This window comes from Stegostoma tigrinum, chromosome 1, assembly GCF_030684315.1.
Source record: "Stegostoma tigrinum isolate sSteTig4 chromosome 1, sSteTig4.hap1, whole genome shotgun sequence".
Classification (NCBI taxonomy): Eukaryota; Metazoa; Chordata; class Chondrichthyes; order Orectolobiformes; family Stegostomatidae; genus Stegostoma; species Stegostoma tigrinum.
Window position 1 is genome coordinate 109,322,769 of NC_081354.1, and position 27,611 is coordinate 109,350,379.

General features: G+C 39.2%; 1 protein-coding gene across 1 annotated transcript in view; it reads left to right on the forward strand.

Annotated features, from left to right (window-relative positions):
* cep135 (centrosomal protein 135) overlaps nt 1-27,611 on the forward strand; it is a 149,480-nt gene that overhangs the window by 79,076 nt on the left and 42,793 nt on the right. Inside the window, exons 11-15 of the mRNA XM_048545685.2 lie at nt 2,016-2,239; nt 5,365-5,520; nt 7,586-7,729; nt 8,858-8,935; nt 12,333-12,484. Coding sequence (XP_048401642.2) covers nt 2,016-2,239; nt 5,365-5,520; nt 7,586-7,729; nt 8,858-8,935; nt 12,333-12,484 — 754 coding nt within the window. The remainder of the gene's footprint in view (nt 1-2,015; nt 2,240-5,364; nt 5,521-7,585; nt 7,730-8,857; nt 8,936-12,332; nt 12,485-27,611) is intronic.

The window sequence follows — 27,611 nt, forward strand, 5'->3', positions numbered from 1 at the left end:
AATGACTTTCCAAGCCCTGCCCACATGACAGTGAATTCTAAAGCAGATGAAAATGATGGAGAAGGGAAAACGGTTGTGGGATTTAAATAAATTGGGAAAGTCAGAAGTGCAAAAGCAGATGAAAAATAGATACAAAAAAACTTGTTAAAAAATTATGGGTAAAGTGCTGAAATGATAGCACATTAATGTGTCTCTGATTGGCCTCTTCTAAAAATATAACTCAATTTTATTTGAAGAAACCTTGCAATGATGGAAACTGCTGTATTTCAAGCAAAATAAAGACATAGCCTAAAGACAAAAACCCAGGCATGAGACCGATATGGTCCCATTATTTGTTTACAGCGGTGGCTCACTGGAGACTTATCTCTTGTTTTTAAAAGCTATTGATCTTCAAAATCTGTGAGCAAATGACCAATCAGAATGTAACCTTGCTTTGAACGAAACACACAAAGAGCATTAAAACATGAAGTGCGGCTGCCTGGCAGCTGAGACCTGTTGACTCACTATAGTAATCTAGTTTTCATACAGACGCTCACAAGGAAGCTGGATTTTAATTACCCTCAACAGAAATTTTGCGGGGAGAGAGAATATGAACTGATGGGAATAACAGATCTTAGCTGACTTATTACTGCAAGTGATTTTGATCTTTCTCTTGGACATCAGTGTTGTATTCAAGAGGAGGTACAAGTTTGTAAATGCAATTTGGGGAGAAATATAATCAGTGGTGTCTTAATGGTGAAAAAAATCTATAATCCTGTCAAAAGTAATGAAGCATTTAAACAAAGTGAAGACTTCAGACTCTTTACAGAAGCTATATTGAAATAGAAAGAATTTAACTTTAAGATTTCATGGGTAGGGCAAATCGTTAAAATTTTGTTTACTGCAAGAAAATGCATTGTGACAATATTTTATCATAAATATATTCAGATCCCAGTGGAAGACTATAAGAGGAACCCAGATGATAGCCATTGTACTTTAAATGGTCAGATTCTTTTGTATGAGTAGTCTTTTGATTTCGACATGTCTCCCTAATCCTGTTTAGACACAGTTCCTGGATATGAGGCGTTTGATAGCTACCCAAAGTTCAATTAATTATAGATGGTGGTTTAACCTTGTGCATTCTTGAAAAATAGTTTGTTTTGGAGTGGGGGTGGTGAACAAGAGATGATAGGAGGTTGTTATATTATCCCACAATGCAGGATTATTACCCACCATTCTTCATGATGCGTGATATCAAAATGAGAGTTATTGCTTTGTGAAAGTGGATGTTGCAAGTGGTGGTAATGAATTTCTAACACACTGAACTTCTTCACAATAAGTCCTTGACAGATGACAGGTAATATACTCACTGTGACTGCACAATAATTTCCTCCTTGACTGCAACTTTGTACAAAAGCTACAGATAGTAATTAACAGACATTGCAAGAGCAAAAAAGGACATGCTGTCCCTGTGCAAAATCCTCAAAGACCCCAGTGAGGAATACGATCTTCACAAGTATGAATCTTAAGGGACAGGCATTCAGTCTTCCAAAGAAGAGATGAGTCTGTCAAGAAACATGGGAGACAATGAGAAAATGAGACTCTGATATGTAGGATTATCTGCAGCAAATGAGATTTATTTGTAGCCAGGACCTAAGCTGAGATGCAGAACATTTTTGGGTAGAGGCATGACATTCCTCCCCACCTCACCTCCAATCATTGTTCTACATTTATTCCTGTGGTGGTTTGGGAGAACAGGGAGAAAATGAGTTGTTTTATTGGAAAATTTGCAATGTATTCAGTTTTAATGCAGGTTAGACTGGCCATCAACAACTGTTGACTTGTTTGATCAGTTCCAAATTGGAACAAAAAAAGTTGCATTAGTTTATTTGGAACAGTTTGTTTCAGTTTTGAAGTAATTCATATATATTGAAATACCAAGAATTAATCAGATATGATGGTTCCTGCAGTAATGTTGTTGCTTCAAAATTATTGCTTTGGTTAATCTGGCTTTTTGTGCTTTTAACAATCTTCAGAACGAGAAATAGTGTTGGAATTGGAAAGAATGCGAACGAAGCATGGTGTTCTCAAAGGAGACACATCACCATCAAGACTAGATAAATTCGTAAAGACATTAGAAGAAGAGCGGGATTATTACAAAAGTGAAGTGGAATACCTGCAGGATATGATATCTGCAAAGGGTAGCCCAATCTGTTCTCCAAGACGTGGACGAAGCCCAGTACGAGTTTCACCTGTGAAGGTACTGAAAACATTGATGAATATTTGTTTTAGAAAGTGGTTTTAGTTTTCACTAACTAAATTTACTTAATTGTAACTTGTACATTTATGTTTAGAATTCCTCACTTGCCAATCTTGATATACTTTATTAAACTAGTAAAGTTTTGAAACCTCTGATTTTTGTAAAATAACTTCTCACAAGATTTAATGAGCATCTGATATGACCTGTAAAGTATTATCAAGGTTGCTAATCTGTAAATAAGGAAGTCAAATCGTATTTTTATTCCACAGTATTCTGACAGTGTTAGCATTGTCAGATTTGAATTGCACGATGAAAACGCCTTGGTAATGTTTATATTATATGCAATCAATGTTTTTAAGTTCACAATACATAGGAAATTGTCAAGAAGTTTGTTTGTGGTTACATGTAGGCAAGGAGGTATGTAAAGTCCTGAGAGTGAAACAAAACAATTAATAGTAGCACTATAATCCTGGTTCCGAAAATACTGATTTAGATGTAATAGGCGTGGGATAAATTATTAGAGTCTAGAAATATTAGGGAACAGTGACAAGCAACTCTTGTGTGATGAACCATTGAGGACTGCCCCGAGCAGAGCTTGAAGATGTAAATTATTATCCAAGAGCACTGGAAGTGCATTGAGTTACATGGGAAGAGTAACCAAAGAGGGACATTTTGAAGTACAGTTAAAATAGAAATATGTATGTATTTCAGAAGCCTTTACAAAAAAATGTAATGAAAAGAATACAAGAAAATTGTAGGAACAAATACTGCCCACCTACAGATGGTGCATGCTGTATATAAAATGATATATTACCACTGAATCTTGTATGAACTCAGTTTCCTGTAGAGGATGCAAGTGGTTGCAAACTTTTGTAAGAGATAACTTCCCCTGCCAAAGAAAAACAATGAGACAGAGTTTTATACTGCCAGCATTGACCCTAACTGAAATCATGGAGACAGGTTCCCACATTCTGGAGTCATGACACACCACCAGCCCAGTTAATTCTTTCCAAATATATTTATTAATTTACTTAATTATATTTTTCTTTCGGCCAAACAGTTTAAATATTGATGCCGTCGATACTTAATATAAAGCTAAAGTTGCCATAGTGCCAGAGGGCCATTGGTCTATAGGGGGAGATAATGGGAACTGCAGATGCTGGAGATTCCAAGATGATAAAATGTGAGGCTGGATGAACACAGCAGGCCAAGCAGCATCTCAGGAGCACAAAAGCTGACGTTTCGGGCCTAGACCCTTCATCAGAGAGGGGGATGGGGGGAGGGAACTGGAATAAATAGGGAGAGAGGGGGAGGCGGACCGAAGATGGAGAGCAAAGAAGATAGGTGGAGAGGGTGTAGGTGGGGAGGTAGGGAGGGGATAGGTCAGTCCAGGGAAGACGGACAGGTCAAGGAGGTGGGATGAGGTTAGTAGGTAGCTGGGGGTGCGGCTGGGGGTGGGAGGAAGGGATGGGTGAGAGGAAGAACCGGTTAGGGAGGCAGAGACAGGTTGGACTGGTTTTGGGATGCAGTGGGTGGGGGGGAAGAGCTGGGCTGGTTGTGTGGTGCAGTGGGGGGAGGGGATGAACTGGGCTGGTTTAGGGATGCAGTGGGGGAAGGGGAGATTTTGAAACTGGTGAAGTCCACATTGATACCATATGGCTGCAGGGTTCCCAGGCGGAATATGAGTTGCTGTTCCTGCAACCTTCGGGTGGCATCATTGTGGCAGTGCAGGAGGCCCATGATGGACATGTCATCAAGAGAATGGGAGGGGGAGTGGAAATGGTTTGCGACTGGGAGGTGCAGTTGTTTGTTGCGAACTGAGCGGAGCGCTCAGTTCGCAACAAACAACTGCACCTCCCAGTCGCAAACCATTTCCACTCCCCCTCCCATTCTCTTGATGACATGTCCATCATGGGCCTCCTGCACTGCCACAATGATGCCACCCGAAGGTTGCAGGAACAGCAACTCATATTCCGCCTGGGAACCCTGCAGCCATATGGTATCAATGTGGACTTCACCAGTTTCAAAATCTCCCCTTCCCCCACTGCATCCCTAAACCAGCCCAGTTCATCCCCTCCCCCCACTGCACCACACAACCAGCCCAGCTCTTCCCCCCCCACCCACTGCATCCCAAAACCAGTCCAACCTGTCTCTGCCTCCCTAACCGGTTCTTCCTCTCACCCATCCCTTCCTCCCACCCCCAGCCGCACCCCCAGCTACCTACTAACCTCATCCCACCTCCTTGACCTGTCCGTCTTCCCTGGACTGACCTATCCCCTCCCTACCTCCCCACCTACACCCTCTCCACCTATCTTCTTTGCTCTCCATCTTCGGTCCGCCTCCCCCTCTCTCCCTATTTATTCCAGTTCCCTCCCCCCATCCCCCTCTCTGATGAAGGGTCTAGGCCCGAAACGTCAGCTTTTGTGCTCCTGAGATGCTGCTTGGCCTGCTGTGTTCATCCAGCCTCACATTTTATCACATTGGTCTATAGGGTTTCTGTTTCATTACAGAGAGGTGACTAGTGGTGAGTTTAACTTGAGGGTCACCATGTGTCAGTCAAGGCATCATGTTGAGAATGTGGGACCGTAGGTACAGGAATTGTATTTATGCTGCTGACCTAATTTGTGCTGCATAACAAAGCAGCCATCCACCCAAAGGGACCAAATCATCTCTTATAGAGTTATAGAGACAGAAAGAGCCACAGCAGATTGTGTCCTTCTGCCTGTTTGTTTCGTTGTATCACAAATATTGAAAGATAGAAGGAAGCCTTGTTGTGTGCTGCAGAAGCTCCAGCTTCAGAACCTGGATGTCTGATCTTCAAAAAGATATTTTTCATAGGATATGGATGTTGTTGGTTAGGCATTTATTGCTTATTGCTCATTGCTAATAGTCCTCAAGAAGTTGACAAGCCTGCTTCTTGGACAGAACAGTCCATGTGGTGTAGGTACGTCACATGGTTTTAGGAATGACAAGTGTTTGTTTATAGTGCTCCATAACTCATGACTTGGTAATTACAATGCTGTATTTCACTGTCCATCTGCTTTGTTTAAAAACTTCTTTTACAAACCATGCTGATGGAATATTAGGCTTGATCCATTAAAGATTTATGATGTTATTTCCCACAGACTAGTAGTCTCAGCACCGAGCTGTTACAGGCTATCAGAGAGCGAGATGAATTACAAGCAGTGTTGGATAATTTTGAGCAACACATGGCAGAAATCCAATCCAATGTCAAGATGGTGACAGCGGAACGAGACAGGTTACTTATGATTTATGAACAGGTATTGATGGAATAAGAATGAATTGCGAATTCTCATTTGGTGCATTATATAGAAATGTATCTATTCAATGCCCACGTTCCTTAGAGGATTTGTTATAAGACCATTTTCAAATAGTTTTAAAAAACATCAAACAGGTATCTCTTGTGGTTCTACTTTATTTCTCTTGCCTGATAGAATTTTAAATTTAATTTTTTTTTGGGTAACCAATTTTTAATTGGGTTTTTATTGCTATTTGCTATTATATTTTTGAGAGAAGGCACTGCTAATATGCAAACACCTTGGTGTTAGCTGGTCTAGCCTTGTCAAAGGCATTTATTAGACTGTTCCACTTTTAAAGTAAATGAAGTATCTATCTTAAATGTATGCCTTTTTTGATTGTTATTTTCTCATGTTGTGTACCTTTTCTCCTGGCTGCATTGAGAAAGATTCTCCACAACATGGTCTAAAACACAACAACAGACAGTTTTAAGGCTATGTGGAATTAAAATTAATATGTATATATGTGCAAAGTAATATCGATTGGAGAGGGTTGTACAGAATATTAACAAATATAAAACAGGTTAAAAAATAGATTTTGCTATCTTTATTAAATGTATTTAATTACGTTTTGGTTAGCTCTGTTAAAATAAACAACATTAATATGAATTTTAAATATAATTGATAAAATAAAACATGTGGAATGCATTTGATTTCCCCTTTTTGGGTCTACAAGTGCAATGTAGTCAGAATTTTCAGTCAAATCTCTAGAAAACACATCTTAATTTGGGTATGGTCCCATGCTCAGATAATTGTTGTGCCTATTGCTGTGTGTTCTCTCACTGTCGACTAGTACGATATCAGCCACTGTACACCTTAAAATACAGGATCTTCATGCCAAGTTCATTAATATAATTCTGAGATGTTCTGGTGAGTTGTGCACATATTGGAAATGTACACAAATCAAAGGGTAGGTTGGCCAAAATCACCTCATTAAGGACGGATTTTTTCTTAAGGTCATGTTAAGCCGTTCTGTGCAGCACTGTCAAATAGCCAACGAAGGTACAAGTTAAGACTGCTTCAATTCCCAGGGAAGCAAATAAAATTGACCTTTTTGGACACATTCTTTAGACAAGAACAAGTGTAACGTAGCATGGAGCATTCTAGAGTGTAAAGAAAATTGTTTGCCTTCCAAAAGTTACCTGTTGCCAAATTAAACAGTGATGATGATTACAGTGCATCTTAAGACTTTTAACTTTCAGGCAGCTGAAGTCTAAAATGATGGAATAGTCAGCAATCTGGTATCTATTCTGCACTTTTGAATCGCACAAGATTTCCATGTTTCACTATAGTTCTATGTCGTTCAGCCATGTCAATCTGATTGCCTTAACCCCAATCACACTGCCAACAGAGTGCACAGGTTTCACAGAGTTGGCTGCTGAGAAGATAGGCAAAACTAATCAAACTATTCCAGGTGTGATCTGACCAGTGCCATGTATAGTTTTAGCAACTGCCCCCTATTTTTGTGTTCCATTCCTTTTGAAATAAAGGCCAAGGTCCCGTTGCATTAAATAAAAATGGAAAGTCCCTGGAACAAGTTTTTTTTTTCTCATTTCAGATTTCTGGCAGTATTTTGGCTTGAGTCCATCTGCCTTCCCTATTACCCTGCTGAAATTGGATGCCAGTTTTGTGTGATTCATGCTGCGCTTGAGAGGAGATTACAAAAATAGGGTTGGCGGAGCTATGGAGGGATTTTAAAACAAGGATATGAATTTTATAAATTTTGTTTTTCTGAAGAAGGGTCTAGGCCCGAAACATCAGCCTTCCCGCTCCTCTGATGCTGCTTGGCCTGCTGTGTTCATCCAGCTCCACATTTTGTTATCTGTGAATTTTGTGGTCAAGATGTTTAACTGTGAGCTGATTAGATCAGCGATCACATAGGGGAACAGGATTTGGTGCAAGCTCTGACAAAGACAACAGTTTTGGATGCCCCCATGATTATCAATTATAATGCTATCCTGTCTATGAGCATAATTTAAATAATTTTAAAGTAATTTTCCTGCATGTCTTAAATGGGGATTTCTTGTAGAATCAAGATGAGTTGAACAAATTGAAAAAGGAAGTGCTAATATCACCGATCTGCCAAATGCGTGTGCAAGAGGAAAGAGATGAAGCTAAAGCAGATCTGAAAAGAATGGCAGCTGAAAAAGAGAATTTGAGAGAGCGAATGAAGGTATTTTATTATTATTATTAAAACAGAGTGTGTGTCAAACAAACTTTTTTTGTTCTTCTGTGGGATGTGGGCATCGTTGACAAGCAGCATTTGATGCCTGAATTGAGTGGCTTCCTTGGGCATTTAAGAGTCAGCTACATTGCTTTGGATCTGCAGCCTCATGTGATCAGACTAGGTAAGGATGGCAGAATTCATTCTCTAATGAATATGATGAATTTTAATGACAATCGATCATAGCTTCACACTAGCTACTATTAGGACTAGTTTTTAATTCCAGATTTATTTGAATTGAAATGCCACCAGCTGCCGTAATGGGATTTAACCCATTAGCCTGTTCTTCTGGATTTCTGTTTTAGCAACAGTGCCATCATGCCATTGTCTACCTTTCTTATTTAAGACATAGCATTTTAATCACTCAAATTCTGACACAACATGATCATTGCATTTTTTAAAGCTGTTTAATGACAAAATGTTTACTGCCACTAGAGGGACCTATCCTCTCATAGCGTACAACAGTTTTCTTAATTACCAACTTTTGATTTCATCTATTGAAATTTGAGTTGTCTGAATTATTGAATGTATCTCCAGCAGTTTTTGTTTTATTTTCAAGTTATCTCTGATATATTAGACATTGAGAATGAGAGGAAAACATTCTTTCTTTAAACACCAAAACAAAGTTGCTGGAAAAGCTCAGCAGGTCTGGCAGTATCTGTGAAGGTATGCCAGACCTACAGAACTTTTCCAGCAACTTTATTTTTGTTCCTGATTTACGCCATCCGCAGTTCTTTCAGTTTTTATTCTTCTTTTAAATTCCATTCTTTCTGTAATAAACCTCAACATTCTCTTTTAAACATGTGCTGTTCCTGCTGCCTAACTCTTTGTGATTCATATCAATGCAGTTTTGAGACAGAGGCATATAACTGTGGCAAATTAAAGGGTGGGTCACATGCCTCATCAGTTGTACATTCCCTGAATTGCACTGAATTTGATACCAAAAAGATTTCAAAAATAGAAATGATTTGAAGTGCATGTGTCTTTTAATGACTGAGACTTCAACAATTAACTTATTCTGAAATAGAATAATTAAAAAATGATTTCTTAGTATTTAATTTGCAATTTCCTTACTAGAGCATCCTTGAAACAGCTGATCTCAACACAAAACGGATGGAACAGACGATATCACAGTTAGAAAATAAAACATGTGAAGTAAGTATCTCAAAGCAAACAGCATTAATAAAAGTTTCAAGGTGTGCCTGCATGCATTTTGTGGTCTGAATACGTCAACATAGAACATATACTCCAAAGGGGTCCTTAGCAAAACATCTGTTGAATGTAACGTTGTGGCTGGTTGAGAATTACTAAATCTGATTTCAAACTCACTATGAATATAATAGCAAAACTGTTAGATGTTCTTTGAAAATCTTTAGATTAAGTTGCAACATTTTATTCTTGCTTTTTAGAGTGTAACCTTTAAAGTGCAAAAACCTTTTGATGATTCACATTAGTTGAGTTCAAATTGATCTCAATTCGGATAAGACCTAAATTCAGAATTTTATAACTCATTAGACGATTGAAAATGAACCTGATGTGGAAGGGGCACAGGGAAACTTTAAGTCAGGAGCAAGGTCCAATCTGGCCCTGGATGCTGGGAAAGTCCAGTAGGTAGAGAAGACATGGACAGGATAAGGCACATGGAAGGTCTAGAATGTGAAATTATATCTATTTTAATGCAAAGAGCTTGACTGGTAAGGCGAATGAACGTGCTACATTGATCAGCACTTGGGAGTGTGATATTGTTGCAATGACATGGTTGAAGGAAGGACAGGATTCAAATCTCAACATTCCAAGCTTTAAAAGCTTCAGGCACAATTAGGAAGAGAGGTGTGATGAACGATTACTAGAGCATCCTTGAAACAGCTGATCTCAACACAAAACGGATGGAACAGACGATATCACGATTAGAAAATAAAACATGTGAAGTAAGTATCTCAAAGCAAACAGTATTGCATTATTGATAAAGGAAACCATCACTGCCGTAATGAGGGAGGACGTCCTTGAAGAGTCTTCAATTGAGGCATCTGGGTAGACCTCAGAAATGAAAAAGAGGTGATTGCCTTTTTGGGATTATGCCAAAGGCATCCCAACAGTCAGAGGGAGACAGAGAGGCAGATATGTTGTCAAATCACAGAAAATGTAAGAGAAACAGGGTTATAGTTGTAGGGGACTTCACCTTTGCTAGCGTTAATTGAGGTTGCCTTAGTATGAAAGGATTAGATGGGGTAAATTTTTTAAGTGCATCCAGGAGAGCTTTCTGTGCCAGTACATAGATAGTCAAACTAGAGGTGGGATAGTGATATACATGATTCTAGGGAATGAATTGGTCAAGTGGTTGAAGTTTTAGTGAGTGAGCATTTTGGGGATAGTGACATGAAGGATATGGAAAGGAATAAGGACAGTGTCGAAGTTAAGTGCCTAACTTGGGGGAGCTCAATTTCACTCTCATTAGACAAACATCTTTATTTTATATTTGAACTCTGTTTCCTAATTGAATATGATAGAAAAGTGGTATACCATTTTGTTTTAGATTTTGTTGAATCTTTAAATTTTATTGCTGGTGTTTAAAAAAAAAACACAACATTGGTTATATCTTTGCTGTTGGGGTAATCCCAACAGCGAACAGCCTCAAGCCTCTTAGTGTAGCTCTTTTGCAAACTATGTGATGAAACTTTAGTAGAACAAAGGAATTTATCTAGAACAGCTGAACCCCGGGAGGCCAAGCTGTTGGCAGCAGGTGCAGATTTTTCAAATTTTTCAACGTTCATTTAATTTTGATTTTAGAGTGGTAGGTGATTTTGTTTTTCCCCAAGTGGAGCACTTCTAGCCTCTGTTTGTTGTGTGGCTTTGTGCGCACGTTTCAAAGGCGTTGATTTGTGTGTGGCCTCCATAGGACCTTTGCTTGTGACCATGCATCTTACAGGGAACATTGGACCTAGACATCAAATGGTGATGCATTTAAACCATTTTATTAATAGTGTGGTCCAAGCACTGAAAGCAACAGATACAAAATGCCAACGGTTATTTTCTGTTCCAAACTTGAAGCCAGTCTCTGCTCATGCCTCTGCAAGCTTATTTTGCCTATGAGACTTGACTCCTGTTTGTTGTCTCATTTCTTTCGCTGCTTACTATCCAACCTCATTTTCTAACCCCATACCAACTCATGTTGTAAGTGGTTTCCTCTCCTAGTGTACTACCTCTCGTCCTTTCAGAACTGTCATCATTTTCCCTGTTGTCAATTAAAAATAAAACATGACATCTTCCACCTTGCAAAATGTGCCCCCATCTCCAGGGCCTTTCCTCTTCAAATACCTTCCTCAAACACAGAGGGATCTAAGTGTTCTAATGCATGAGTCACAAAGTTAGTATGCAGATACAGAAAATAATTAAGAATAGAATACTATCCATTATTATGAGACAAATTGAACAGAAAAGTGAGGATGGCATGTTTCAGTTGTATAGTGCATTGGTGAGACAATGTCTCATACGGTGTGTAGTTTTGCACCATTTTAAGGAAGCTGTAAATATGTGGGAGGTGGTTACAGGACGTTACTAATTCGATATCTAAAATGAACAGTTTATCTTCTAAGGAAAGGTAGGACAGACTGGACTTGTTTCCGTTGGAGGTCAAAGAGCTGAAGGTGATGTGATTGAAGCATCTGAGAGTCTCAGTGCGTCTTGACAAGGTGGATTTAGAAAAGATGTGGAGTCAGCGTAGAACTAACAGGCACTGTTTTAAAATTAGGGGTCAGGATGGAGACGAGAATTTTTTTTTACCAGGTTTGTGCAGCAGCTCTCGACCCCAGAAGACAATATTTTTACAGCAAAGGTAAATAGATTCCTATTAGACAAGGGAATAAACAGTTATTGAGGATAGATCGGAATATGGGTTTTAAGACAAACTGACCTTCCATGACCTTGTAGAAGGACGGAACAACCTCAAGGAACCAAATGTTTTACTTCTGCTTTCGGTTTATATCCTCACATGCCTTTCCTCATTTGAATCTGTTAAAGATCTTGATCATGCCACAGCACCAAAACTGCCTTCATTAAAGTAACCAGAATGCATATTCCCTCAAATTTTCTTTCCTGTTGTTCAGGCCTCCAATGGATCTATGTGGCAGTGACTTCCAGAACCGAAAGTCAATGTCGTGAACTTTGGGGTGACCATTTGCATGTACAACCAGGCAGCTTAGATTGAACACTGATAGCATCAATCCTCCAGTCAATGTAAACTTCTACTTACTGGAAATTTTGCTGCCTGTATCCTATCATACACCATATGCCAGTTTTCATTCACTTTTGTCCTCAGTAACCTACAATGGTGCCTTGGGCTCAAAATTTAAGACTCCGGCAGCTTTTAAATCCCTTTATAATTGTGACCCTCTTTACCTTTATAATCTTTTTCAGCGCTACAATTCCCTGATTCCTAAAGCTATTCCTCCGGCCTCTTATCCGTCTGCGCTGCCTTGTGGGTTATTTCTTTAATTGCAAGAATAATATAATTGCACATTTCTACTGTATACTTTCTGTTTTTGTTACTGTGCAGCTTGATGATGAATGCTTCAACCTCAGGAAGAAAGTAGCAAAGCAAAAGGAAGAAATTGCAGCACTCGAAGAAAAAAACAAGTGTCAATCACAAAAACTCTCGCAGGCCAGTGATGATGTTGCACAGCAAAAGGCAGAGCTGAGTTCAGTTAGGTTGGTTTTTGTTTTGCACTGATCTTCATATGTTGGTTTGAAAAACTGATGTCTGTATATAACATTGAAAATTGTACGGATGTGGAATGGTATTGTGACAAAGGTCAACATAACACCATAAGACATAGGAGTGGAAGTAAGGCCATTCGGCCAATCAAGTCCACTCTGCCATTTAAATCATGGCTGATGGGCATTTCAACTCCACTTCCCTGCACTCTCCCCATAGCCCTTGATTCCTTGTGAAATCAAGAATTTGTCGATCTCTGCCTTGAAGGCATCTAATGTCCCGATGTAACAGTTGATGCCCTGTTTAGTATACTGGTATAGTGGATCACGCTTAGTATGTTCAACCCTGTGGAATCTTGCGTTAGCCACGCTGATCAAAAGGGCGGCATTTTGTTCATGCAGAATTAACAGACAACTGGAGTTTCAGCTTGCCAGTTAATCAATTCCATTGCTCACGGAAATAAATATTAATGTGGGGAGTTTGGGCCTAATAATCCTTCAACCTTAAATGAAGCATATGGATGCCAGTGGTACTGTTCATGATACTACTAATCAATATTTATAATCACTGTTGATTTTGAAATTTGTTTTTGGGTTGTGGGTTCCGTTGTCAAGGCCAGCATTTATTGCACAACCCCAGTTTTCTTTGAGAAGGTGATGATGAGCCACTGCCTTGAACATCTGCAATCCATGTGATGAAGTTACACCTCCCCCTTCCCCCTTCGTGATATTGGAAAAGAAATACAAGAATTTTAATCCAGTGATAATGAACGATTGGTGATATAGTTTTATGTCAGGATATTGTATGATCTTGAGAAGAACTTGGAGGTAATGCTTTTTTGAAATGGCTGCTGTCCTTGATGTTCTAGATTGTAGACATAACAAGTTTGGGAAGAGCTGACAAATCTGCTTTGGTTAGTTACTACAGTATAAATGGCACACATTGCAGCCACAGTGCACTATTTTCTTGAGATGGTCCAACAAAAAGATTACTACATTTTGGATACTGTCAGCCTTCTTGACTGCTTTTGGGAAAAGCATTCACCCAGGCAAATGTAGAATATCCACACTCCGTGTGCCCTGTAGATGGTTGAAAGGATCTCAGGAGTCAAGAGCTGAAAAACTCACCACAGAATTAACAACCTGTGACCTGCTATTGTTGCCATAGCATGTGTGTGCAGCTGGTTCAGTTAAATTTCTAGTCTGTGGTGATCTTCAAGACATTAACACTGTTACCATTGATTGTCATGCAAAGATGCTTAGTTTTTCTCTTGTTAAAATTTTGTGTTGCCTGGCACATGTGTGACATGAATGTAATTTTGTATACCAGTTTTTAAACCTAAATGTTATCCAGTCTTCTGTATGCATGCACAGTGTGATCATGACTTGGGGATCCTTATTTGAGGAGTGTAATTGATACCAAACATTGTGCAATCATCATCAAATATGCTTCTGGACGTTATCATGGTGAGAAGGTCATGAATTCAACAGCTCAAAACAGTCGGACTGTACTCAGTTCCCAACAGAGGTTCTGCAGCAGTGTACTGGAGATAAAATTGGCCTTCACTAACTACAACCATCTGGCTCATTAAATGTTCCTTACTAATTCACAAACGCTTTGATTACCACAGTCAGCTGTATGCTGAGTTTGTCCTCTGGCCTAATTTAGATGGCCTGGGGTATCCCAAGAACCCATTCCTATTGCCTGTCTTGAAATCATATTCTCTCATGATTGCCCCTTCACAACTTTGGGTTTGCATGTACTATTTTAGCAGCTGAAATTCAGTTTTTTACCTGCCCACAGTGGAAATTTTCAACTATACCATGTTATCAGCACGTTCTTGAAAAATGTTTGATCCCACCACATGATAATTACTGCAAAGTTTTTCACGCTGATGCCCTGCATTTTTAGTTCAAAGCCATCTGCAAAAGTACCCAATCTGATGTCTGTATCCTTGGCTGTAACCAGTTCATAGCACAACAAAATGTTAACCAGACTCTAGCTTCATAAGCTAGTATCAGAGATAATGGGAACTGCAGATGCTGGAGAATTCCAAGATAATAAAATGTGAGGCTGGATGAACACAGCAGGCCAAGCAGCATCTCAGGAGCACAAAAGCTGACGTTTGGGGCCTAGACCCTTCATCAGAGGGTCTAGGCCCCAAACGTCAGCTTTTGTGCTCCTGAGATGCTGCTTGACCTGCTGTGTTCATCCAGCCTCACATTTTATTATCTAGCTTCATAAGCTACCTTTTTCACATATCATAATATATTTTTGTTCTCCAGAATAGTATTCATTCATCCTCTGGAATGAGATAGAACAGATGGTATGGCAGATAAGAAAGGGAAAACCTCAGGTTTATGCTCATTGTTCCTGAAAAATCAATGATGAAGATGGGATGGACAAAATTGGTTAAAAAACTTTGTTGTATTATCCAACGATTCTGGACTAACAAGAAGGGACTTAATTGGGAAACTAACAATAACTCCATTATGCAAGCGGAACCAGAAAGGAATGTAAAAATGCAAGTGTCAATGTGCCAAAGAAGGTGGTTACTGTTGAATTCCTGAATTGAATACAAAGACCTCTGTGGAAATCTTATAGAAAGTTAGCTTAGCTCCTGAAAATCATGTAAGTTCTGACCAGGTCTTCAAGCCAAGAAAAATGACTGAAAAATGCTGGAATGTCTTTCCAAATCAGTTAGTGTTAAAATTTATGTAGGACTGCCACAGGCATACAGAGTTATAAAAAGATAAACTCTTGTTTCGTACAACTGTCAAACACCTAAGGAATAAACTCCTAATTTAGACCATGTCTGTGCTGAAATATTTTAGATCAGACTGAAATATCCCAGGAGCTCTCCATTGATTTTAACTCTCAGTTGGACATAGACAGGGCACTAGCACAAGTCATGTCTATTACCAGTATCATGTGACTACAATATAATCAACCAAACATACTTCAAAGCTGCACATAGTTTTCCCTCAGAATAACCTTAAACTGAACAAAATAGAAATATTGAGCCAGATAGAATCACCTGGTGGATCTCAAGGGCCTCCTGTAATTCATGTGGAATATTGTGTTTTGTACAACCTGGTTAAGTCAGAGGTGAACGCATGAGAAGGGGAAACTTCGGCTGCCTGCAGTGGAACATAGTTATATGTCCTTGCTTTCAGGTATCATTAAAGTTGTCAAGAAAGGAAACACAATGTCAACGATCTCCATACATGTGAGAGGCACAGGTGGTAAGACTATGGTTCCAGATTTGTATGCTGTTTTGAGACTGGCTGTACACAACAGTACTGTAACCAATTTAAAATGAACACACTTCTGGCAAGCATAAAAATGCAACAGGATAGAACTCTGTCACAGAGCTGTTTGAATCTTCATACTAACATGGATGGTTGAAGAGTACTGAAAAAAAGTTAAGAATCTATGGAAATAGACATAGAAAATAGGAACAGAAGTAGGCCCTCTGGTCCTTCAAGCCTGATGTGCAATTCAGCATGATTGTGCCTGATTATCCAACTCTGCAATCTGTTCCCATTTTTTCCGTCTATGCTTTGCTCCCTTTAGCCCTAAGAGCTGTATCTAACTCTACCTTGAAAATATTCAATGTTTTGGCCTGAACCACTTTCTGTGGCAGACCACAGGCTCACCACTCTCTGGATGAAGAAATTCCTCTTCAGCCGAGTCATAAATGGCCTACCCCACATCCTTAGGCTGTGACCCGAGTTCTGGATTTCCTGATCATTAGGAACATCCTTCCTGAGTTTACCCTGACTGCCAGTGACACAATTATCAAAGAACTATGTAACTGAACCCCTAGTCTCTCTGTTTGACAACACTCCCCAAGGCTGTACTATTAACTGTATAAGGCCTGTCCTTGATTGTCTTACCAAAATGCAACACCATGCATTTATCCAAATTAAATTCCATCTGCCACCTCTTGGCCCATTGACATAATTGATCAAGATCCCTTTGTAATTTTAGATAACCTTTTTTGCTGAAAATCTTGAAATTGTGACCCCCCTATTTCTTTACATACCTACCAATGGAGACAGAATATCCTTCTTTACCTTGTCAAAATTGTTCATAATTTTGAACACCTCAATAAGATCATCTCTTAATATTCTCTTGTCAAAGAGAGTTGGCCCAATTTCTCTAATCTTTCCTTGTATCTAAAATCCCTCATTCCTGGTATCATTCTAGTAAATTGCCTTTGCACTCTGTCTGTGACTTTAACATCTTTCCTTAAATAGGGTGCCTAGAACTGAACACAACACTCCAAATGTGGTCTGACCAATGATTTGTTGGTATAACATCATTTCCTTGCTTTGACGCTCTGTGCCTCTATTATAAACCCAAGGATCCTATAAGCTTTCTAAACAACTGTTTCAACATACTTAGCCACCTTCAGAGAATTATGCACTTGAATCCTGAAGTCCCGCTACTCCTGTGCTCTCCTCACATTTGTAGCAGTGAGCCTGTATACAGTATCCCTCATTTCTCTGCATTGAAATTCATCTGCCAGGTATCTGCCTGTTTGGTCAACTTGTCAGTGTCCTTCTGAAGTCAATCAGTATCATCATCATAATTTGCTATTCTCCCTAACTTTGTATCATTTGCAAATTAAAAGATTTCATCCTCAACAGCCATCTCCAAATCATTCATATTAATCAGAAAAAGCAAGGGCCCTAACACTATCTCTGTGGAATACCATTTACAACTTGCTCCAATCTAAAAAATGCTCATCTATATCTATCCTCTTTTCTATCCTTTAGCCAACTTCTAATCCATGCTGCCAAGGACCCATCAATCCGAAACATTTCTAATTTTCTAACCAACCATCTGTGTGGCGCCATATCAAATACTTTCTGAGAGTCCAACTAGACAACATCCATAGCACTACCCTCATTGATTGCCTGTGACACCTCATCAAAAAATTCAATTAAATTTGACACACATTCTGCCCTTGACAAAATTATGTTGACTGTTTACTAATAACTTATTTTTCTCTAAGTGTATATTTATTTTATCCCACCTTACAGCTTTCATCAGTTTTCTCATTATTAACGTCAAACTGACAGGTCTGTAGTTTCATGAGCTGTCCTTTGCCCCCTTATTAAACAACAGCATCACATTTGCAATCCTCCAGTCGCCTAGAGCTCATTGTTTGTTCAGAGAGGCCTGAAAAATTTCTGTCATTGACTCTGCAATTTGTTCGCTTAGTAATCTAGGATGCATCCCATCCAAGCCTGGCAACTTCTCTACCTGGTGAGCTGCCAACCTTTTCAGCACCTTTTTATCTATCACAAATATTATTCGGTTGCTTAATACCCACATTTTCAACTAGGCCATTGTCACCATTTTCTATTTTTTATTACAATCAAATTACTGGTATGTCCTGTGGAGAGTTAATGGAGTGGGGGTTGGTAATGGTGGTGATGCTTGTTTCTCATTGGTGTGTTTAACCTACATCACCTATACTAAATTCTATCAAATAATTGTTTCCCTCACCGTATGTGTTGCTGATGTTTTGAGTATTCCTGGCATTTTAGTTGGTTTTTGTAAACTAAACAGTAGTCTTAAAGGTGCTGCAGAAACATTGAGATCTGGACATGTGTGTTTGAAGCCGGATGCTTTCCTCTGGTAAGTGTGTCATTAGAAAGGTTACAGATGTAAAGTAATGTACAGAATAGAAAATGGATTTTCTTTTCATAAAGAGGTGTGTTAACGATCTGGAATATACCACCTGAAAGGACTGTGAAATCAAATTCTGAAGGCAATTAACCTTACTTTTGAAGAGAATTAACTCGGGAATTATAGGGGAAAGCACTGAAGTGTGATACTAATGTAAATTGCTCTTTCAAACTACTGTCATGAGGATTACAGGCTGAATGGCCTCTTTCTGCTGTACAGTTCTTTGACAAGTGAGATTATTAAAAATGCCAATGAATCCTTGCATTTGTTAGCAGCAATATAGAGCACAAAAGTAGGAATTCATGTTAAGCCTTCTTAATGCAATGGTCCTGCTTCTGTTTGGGGAACAGCACTTTAGGAAGGACTTCCTTTAAAAGAATACAGGAGAGATTTACCAGAATAACCCCAGGGATAGAAGACTTTCAGTACCTGCAGGGATAGTTCTTCTTGAAGCAGAGAAAGATGAGAGGTTTGGTAGAGGTTGATTCAATATCAATAAAAGAGTTGTCAAGGTAAAAAGTGAGAGAAATTGTTTCAAGCTAGCATGAGTAAGCATTGAGTACAGATTTTAGACTTGGTGAAAGAATCATCTGAACTGTGTGATTTATTCACTCTGAAGTGTATAGCTAGCCTTTCCAGCATAATTCTGTCTACAACTTTCACTCCATCAATTACCTCTGCCAGTATTTTGTCTAACTTTTCTTAAGAGATTTTGTGGCATAGAAAGAGGCCATTCAACCTATTGAGTCATGTTCGCTCTCTTTGTAACAATCTAATCAATCCCATGACCTTGCTCTATGCTTAGTCCTACAGCTGTCCAATAGTGCTGTGCAACTTCCTTTGGAGATTGAGCAGACTTGATGGATCAAATGGTCTACTTCTGCTCACACATCTAAGGAACTTGTTGAAAGCATCTTCATTCCACCAACTTTATAGGCAGCAAGCTCCTAGTCTTTACCTGTTGCTCAGCAACCTACTCTCTCCCTGATACAAAAATCTCATTAAATATTATCACCTCTAGACATAACTTTTTCTTTTCTAACAGAATCCACCCCATCTCTCACTATCCATTTGCTATTTAAATGCTAATAGGAGAAGTTTGACTAATCTTACATCTATCTGTTAACATAAAAGATTTTAAGAATTATAAGTCAGATATTTTAAGTAAATGGTTCAGAAAATCCTCAAATTGTCTTCATTGGAGTAAAGAAGATTTAAGGGACACCGGATACATAATTTAAAAGTTATTGTTATAGTTGCAATTCCAGAAGGCTGACATACAGAAGCAACAAACAGCATTAACTGTTGTTGATGAAAGATTATTCCGTGTGTTCACCAGTTCTTTCAATCTCCAGTCTTATTCAGTACCTTTTGTTTTTAAAAATAATCCTGAATATTGTATCTTGTTTGAGATGGAAGTGTTATGAACAATAGTAGTAGCCTACACAATGGCTGCCTGGTTTTAAGCTGCTGGTACCATTGAAATATCATGACTATGGAGAGAGAGGTTAGGTATGAGTAATGTACAGCGTATGTTTACTTTTCAGAACCCTTTCTCAGAAGGCAAAATGAGTTGAATGAACTCATTCTTAGATGATATATAGCTTGTGAAAACAAATGTGTTAAATCAGTTGGTTCAGCCTTTTATTTCATTGTCTTTTTATGAGCTTTATGCCTGCTGAACAATATCTGTGCTGGGGGTTAATCTATAAGTAATTTCTGCATGAAGCACTTTCAGAAATATAGTTGACGTCTTTCCTGACATGACTGCCTGGAGAAAACAACTTTTTTAAAGGGACAGCTATTTTTAAACTAGGCCAGAAAGGTTTTAGATGAAACAAAAACAGATCATGCTCAAGAAACCCAGGATGTCTGGCAGCATCCATGCAGAGAAAAAACAGTTGACATTTCGAGTCCAATACGACTGTTCTTCAATCAACAAGAGTCATATCGGACTTGAAAGGTTAACTCTGTTTCTCTGTCCACAGAGATGCTGCTAGACCTTCTGAGTTTCTCCAGCACTTTCTGGTTGTGTTTCAGATTTCCACCATCCCCAGTATTTTTTTTAATTAGAATATTTGATGAGCTGACGTTTCTCGATAAAATCTGCTTGAAGAATTTTGCCAAAAGTAAAAAGTCTCACAAATCAGTGTCAGTAATCTTGTTGGTGGAGTTCAGAGAAGCCTCTCAGAAGCTGAATAGTTTTGTCTTGAAGAAAATTTGTACTTTCTCCATAAAAATGTTTAATAGAAGCTGATCTACGGATAAGAATATTTACTCAGGGTTGACTTAATAGCTAATTGTTCTGGTTATACGGTGATAAAGTAACTTCTTATCTTTTGTATTTACCAACATGTAATGTTTTTTAAAATGAATGACGATGTACACTATGGATTGTAGGATCAGCTCAAAAAGATTTTAATTTTCTGAGGTGATTTAGCCAAGACTGCAGGTTCCTAGGCTGACACACCAATCATTGTTCCCTCCAATTCAACCAATCACCAATCTGACACATAGAAACCGGTAGTGATAACAATTTTATTTTCTGCATTGTGAACTTCACCAGAACGGTATCAGTAATTGGCTGTTTCTGCAAATCTGTAACTCATTCTTTCATCTTGCTTTTATTCAGCTAAACAGAATTATAATCAAACCATTTTACAGACTTCTCCACCAGAACAAAACTAGTATGTTCCCTTCCTGGTGGTGGGACCAGGGATGTCTCAGAGTGACTGCAGAGTATTCTGAAGGGGGAATGTGAACAGTCATTGACATAGGATTAAAAAAAAACTGACATTCTGCAGCAAAAATTAAGAGAGTCGGGTAGTAAATTAAACGGAGGACTACTAAAGTTGTAAACTCTGGATTACTTTTGGTGCCATGCTGTACTGAGTATAGGTTTAGGAAGATGGGTCAGATGAATGTGTGGTGAAAGGGATGGTGTAGGAGGAAAGACTTCAGATTTTTGGAACATTGGGACAACTTCTGAGGTAGGTGGGACCTGTACAAGCCAGACAGTTTGCACCTGAACCAGAACGGGTGCAATATCCTTCCTGGGAAGTTTGATCATGCTGTTGGTTTTGGGGGGTTGGTGGGGAGGGGATCAAGTCGTATCTATGTTATGCAAGAAGCTTGACTGGCAGGGCGGATGAGCTTAGAGTTCATCACCACATGGGAATGTGATATTGTTGCAATCATTGAAACATGGCTGAAGTATGGGACAGGACTGGCAGCTCAACAGTCCAAGATGTAGAAGTGTCAGACACGATAAGGGGTGAAATAAGATAGATAGGGGCATTGCATTATTGATAAAGGAAACCATCACTGCAGAAAGAGGGAGGACATCCTAGAAAGGTCTCCAAATCAGGCCATCTGGGTAGAGCCTAGAAATAAAAAATGACAGTTAGCTCGTTGTGATTATACAACAGCCCCCTCATCACTCAGAGGGAGAGAGAAGAATCAGATATTTCAGCAAATGACAGAAAGGTGTGAGGGAAACAGGGTTATGGTTGTAGTTATAGTTCAACTTTGCTAATTTTAACTGGGATTGCTTTAGTGTGAAAGGATTAGCAGCGGAATTTTAAAGTGCATCCAAGAGACCCTTTTGTGCCAGTACATTGTGCAGTGCTAGACCTAATCCTGGGGAATGAAGATGGTTAAGTGGTTGAAGTTTCAGTTGGTGAGCAGTTTGTAGTTAATGTCCGTAACTCTGTAAGTTTCAAAGTCATTATGGAAAGGGATAAGAATATTGCAGAAGTTAAGTATCTAAATTGGGAGAAAGCTGATTTCAATATCATTAGACAGGATTTGGCAAGCATAAACTGGGAGCACCTATTTGCAGGTAGGTCTATATTTGCAAAGTGGGAGTCTTTTAAAAGTAGCTTTGTGAGAATTCAGGGAAGGTGTGTATCTCTAAGAGTGAAGGGCAAGGACAGCAACTCAGGGAACCCTGGATGTCAATTAATGCTGAGAGTTTTATAAAGAGAGAGAAGTATATGTCAGGTCCTGTGCATTTAAAACTCAGGAAGCCCTTCACAAGTATGGAGAGTATTGGAAGTTGCTTTAGAAATAAATAGAGGGCAAAGGGAAGCCAGAAAATATCTTTGGCAGATGGGATAAAGGACAAGCCCCAAGAGGTTTTATAAATATGATAAGAGTAAGAGGATTACCAGTGAAGGCAAGTCAGAGGATTCTAACAAAATATAGAAAACATTGATAAAAATGCAGAATTAGTACTTGTTTGACAAGTAAATTTAAACAATACAAATGTATGGAAAATAATTTTTGTTGGAAGAATAAGAAGGCTAACATGTTAATAATAATCCAACAATCAACTGAGCATCTGGAATTGGTTAAGTGTGTGAGTTAGTTAGCTTTTGACAATAAAACAATAAGTAAGATTCAAGCATCACAGCAAAGCAAGTGATTTTTGTGAGGGCACCTTACAAACTCAAGTGAACTTGCAGATAGAGTTGCAATATTGTTAACAACGCATTAAAGGGAAACTGTCTTGAAGGCAAGATACACAAATAACATCCTTTGCTTTCCAGACGAATGTTTAACCGTTTAAAATAACAAGTCAGCCTCTGAGCCTCTATAATTTGCAGACACAGCAGATCATATGATGACTTGATCCATAGTTGCCATATTGTCTATTGTTCTTGTTTGTGTTGAATCTGTTTCTTTAATGGGCTGTAGTTACTGTCTCAGAATTTGTTCATCCTGATATACTACAGCCGAGTTTTATTTCAGATGAGTAACCCATCCCTTAAGCTGTTTTAAGTAGTTCAATTCATCTTGACATTCACTGTCTTGTCTCTTGAAAGATGTCAGTTTGTTTTGAAGTTTCTGGTTTTGCAGTTTTAGCAATCTGTTGGTCCGGCATATTTTCTCTTTCATAACCTGTTCTAATAACTGTCCAGCTTCTCCAACTTTTTATTTTTTTTAATATTCATTAGAGCTAGGACCTCTTCTGTCTTGCTAATTCAGTAGTTGTTTGGCAACTTTTGTACCCTGCTTGAATTCTTGACACAGCTTCACACACAGCTTTAAGTCCATCTCCTGAGACTAAGGCACTATTTTATCAGGAAAGTATATATCAGTTGGAGTTTAGAAGATCAAACAGGAGTTGATCTTACTGAAGCATACAAGATCCTAAGGGTACTTGACAGAATAGATGTTGAATAATGTTTCCCCACATGGGAGAAACTAGAGCTACGAGATACAGCTTAAGATGGATGTGGCGAGGGTATTTTTCTCATGTTTCTCTGGAGAGCGGTGAAGACAGGGTCATTGAATATTTATAATGCAAAAGTAAATAGATTCTCAACTAACAAGGGATTTAAAGATTCCTGGGAGTTAACAGAAATGTGGAATTGAGGCCATGGTCAGATAAAGCCTGGTGTTATCGAATGACAGAGCAGGATAGAGGGACAGAATGGCCTAGTCATGTTTCTAATTCAAATGTATATTCATCTTCTTTCTAGTGTGGAACTAGTAGCCAACTACAGAACAGCACTTGCTTTCTCAGTTGTGATGTGACATCAAGCGGTCAACGTCTTAGCTGTCATTGCAGCACAGGCAGTAGCCACCTCATGTCGGGGTACTGCAGCCCAGAATGCTGCTATGTAGTCATACTGCTCTTGTCATTGAACCAGTGCCTGAGGAATCTTCAAAATTGTCACGACAATCCAGCAATCTAAAAACTCTCGTAAATTATTACAACTACCGAGGTGCTTCCTGGTGAAAGTTATAGTGCCTCTATGAACGTGAATCTGATATGTTCTCCATTTGTCAACATTTCTGCTCCCATTACAACCATGCTACTGGTGTCTCTACTGTTGTCTTACTGCCAGCTAGCCTTCAAAGCCCCAAGAGGTCATTCTACAAGGTGATCTGCACACCAATTTATGACTCATGGATGGGAGCGGAGAAAACAGAGCAGCATTTGGGCTGCTGAGCCTGCGATCCTGTGGCTTGCTTCTCCATCCACTTTTTTCTTTATTTTCCTCTTTCTTGATTTGATTTTACTCTAAATTTCACTTACCTTCTTGGGGAGAGCCCAGAAGGCATTGGCAGTGGCGAGTGGTCTAGCATGTTGGAGGTAAGGTGTGTTCCCAGCAGTGGCGAAGTTTGGGCCCAGTGCCCGGCGTTGGACCCAGCAGCTTCAGCAGTGGCTGCATTTCTGACACAGACTCAATGCAGCGGTGGTGGAGGCAAAATGGCACCTAAGAATGGCGACTGTCCCAGCAGGCTGGCCGACTGCTTTGTGCTGGTGTTGGTCTCAGTATCAGGATGGAAGACCTGGATCCAGCCCTTTGGCTAACCACTTAACAAGTAGGACTGTAATGTTGATCTTTTAACTTTATTTCTTTATTTTTCAACCTTTATAATTCTATGTCTTGGTTTATTTCTGTGTTTTAAGATGGCACAGGAGAGTGTTGACATTATACAACATTTTTCATTGTCTTTGTAACAAATACATGTAACACGTACACTTGATAATAAATCAATCTATCAATCCTTAAAAACCAGCACTATTTTTCCAACTTTTTTTTCTGAAGAAGAGTCCCGACCCGAAACGTCAAACTTCCCTGCTCCTCTGATGCTGGTTGGCCTGCTTTGTTCATCCAGCTTCACACCGTGTTATCTCAGATTCTCTAGCATCGGCAGTTCCTACTATCTCTGTGACTATTTTTACAACCTTCTTTTTCTCTCCAAACACATGAATGTATTTCAGCAAATCTGTGTCAAGCTTGCCTGGAGCTCCATGTTTAGATCCTTACTGTCAGGTTTCCATCTTATACCGTACCAAAAATACATTATTCAAAGTCACAGGTAATATCTTGTGTGACTTACAAAAGTAAACTAACGCTCCTTGTTCTTTTCAACTTGCCTGCAGCCTTTGACACATTGGCTCACGCTATCCTCCTCCAATACCTCTTCACTGTCATCCGTCTGGGTGGGACTGATTTCATCTAGTTCCAGTCTTAACTATTTAGTCATTGAGCGAAAACCTGTAATGGCTCCTCTTCCGGATCCTATATTGTTCCCTTTGACATTTCCCAAGGATCTTTCTTTGACCCAATCCTATTTCTGATTAACAGAAGTCAGGTTCTACACGCCCAATAAGAGCATTCTAATCTACCTCACCACCTCTCAATCCCCTGACTCTCTAAATTAACAGACTGCTTGTTCCATTTCAGTGCTGGTTAGTCTCCCACTTGGTACCCTGCTGTCTGCATCCTAACCAACAGCAAAGCCTGTTCCTCTATCACCTCAATGCTCACCTGGCTCCAGATCAAGCAATGTCTTGATTTTAAAATTTTCATCCGTGTTTTCCCTCCATGTCTTGTGCCCTCTTTATCACTGCAATTGTCTCCTGACTCTGTGCAGAGCCCCAGGCAAATGTCCTAGAGTCATGGATGTGAATCCCACCATGGCAGATAGTGAAATTTGAATTCAATAAAAAAATCCAGAAAACGTAGTTAGCCTGATAGCAGTCATGTCACCACTGTTCATAATCAAAAAAATCTGCCTTGTTCACTTATTTTCTTTGGGGAAAGAAATCTGCTATCCTTGTATGGCCTTCGATTAACTCCTGATTCGTAGCCATGTGCATTACTCCAAACTGCCCTCCCAACTGACCTAGGAGGCCAATCAGTTCAAAGGCAGTTATGGATGGACAACAAATACTTGTCTTACCAGCAACATTGTCATCCCATACAAAAGTAAAGAAGACTTTTTCTTTCTTTAAACTTCACCAACCCACAGCCAACTCAGAATACTGTAATTCTGGTCGCTTGCAAACCTTGATTTTAAGAGCTCCACCACCTTTAATCCTAAACTCTGGAATTGTCTGCCTAAATCTTACTGTCTCTTGTTCTCCTGAATCTTTTAAGATGGTCCATAAAACTTGGCATTTTGACGAAGCTTTTGGACATTTGTCTTCATACCTCCTGGTATTTGACCTGACATTAAATTTTGTTCAATAATGCTCCCGTAAAGCTCTTTAGGACATTTTACTATGTTAAAGACTTAAATTCAAGCTGTTTTTTATGATGGTTTTGCCACACTTTTTGTACAACAATTTGGAGCAGGATTAGGCTGTTCAGCCCCTGAAATCTGCTGCATGATTTGATATGTCATGGCTGAACTGATTGTCTTTAGCTCTACTCTCCTGTCTGCTCCTTATCCTCTTTGACTCACACGTTGATAAAGAATCTATCTAAATTAGCCTTTAAAGTATTCGATAAACCTACCTCCACTGCCGTTTGGGAAAGAACATTCCAAAAATTAGAGGCACTCTGAGAGAAAAAGTTTCTCCCCAGCCCTGTCTTAAGTGGGAGGCCCCTTATCTTAAACTGCATCGCCCAGTTCTAGTATGTCCAAAAAGTAAAAAAGCCTCTCTGGATTAAACTTTTCAAGCACCTTTAGGATCTTATGTTTCAATAAGGTCACCTCTTATTCTTCTCAACCCCATCCTATCCAGTGTATCTCCTAAGATAACTCTTTGTCCCAGAAATCAGTCAAGTGAACCTCCTCTAAACCTCTTTTAATAGAATTATATCATTAAGTACACACTATTCCATATCTGGTCTCACCAATGTTTATGCAACTGTAACAGAACTTCCTTAATTTTATATTCAATTCTTACAATAAATGCCAATCTTCTAATTGTCTTTTTTATCACCTATTGTATCTGCATAATTAACTATTTGTGATTCGTGTACCAGTACATCCACAATTTTGAATGACAGACTTTCTCCCAATCGCTCTGCAATCTCTCTCAATTTAAATAATGGGCCATTTTATTATTCTTCCTGCCACATTATCCTCCATCTGACAGATTCTTGGATATTCACTTAACCTAAGTAAGCCTAAGAGAAAGGACTAAGAGAAAAATGGAAGCCTATGGCAGATACTGAGAGCTCAAAACAGCAGAAGCCCTAGAGGAGCATAGAATACACAAGAGAGAACTTAAATGAGAGATTAGGAGAGCTAAAAGGGGATATGAAAGGATACTGACAGGTGAAAGAAAGGAAAATTTTAAGTTGTTTTGCAGGTACATTAAGGGTAAAACGATAACAAGAGAAAGAGAGGGGCCCATTTAGAACCACAGTGGTAATTTATGCATGGAGCCAAAGGATATAGGTAGGTTTCTAAATTAATACATTAGATCAGTGTTCACTAGTAAAAGGGCTGATATGGATGTAGAAATCAGGGAGAACGTCTGTGATACAATTAAAGAAAGTAGCATAGACAAAGAAAACATTGAGTAGTTACAGGCTTAAGGGTAGATAAATCTCCAAGGCTGGATTAAATGTACCCAAGTTGTTGAGTGAGGCAAGGGAAGTAATAGCTGAGATTCTTGCAAAACTTCTCAGTTCTGCCTGAATATAGGAGAGGCACTGGTAG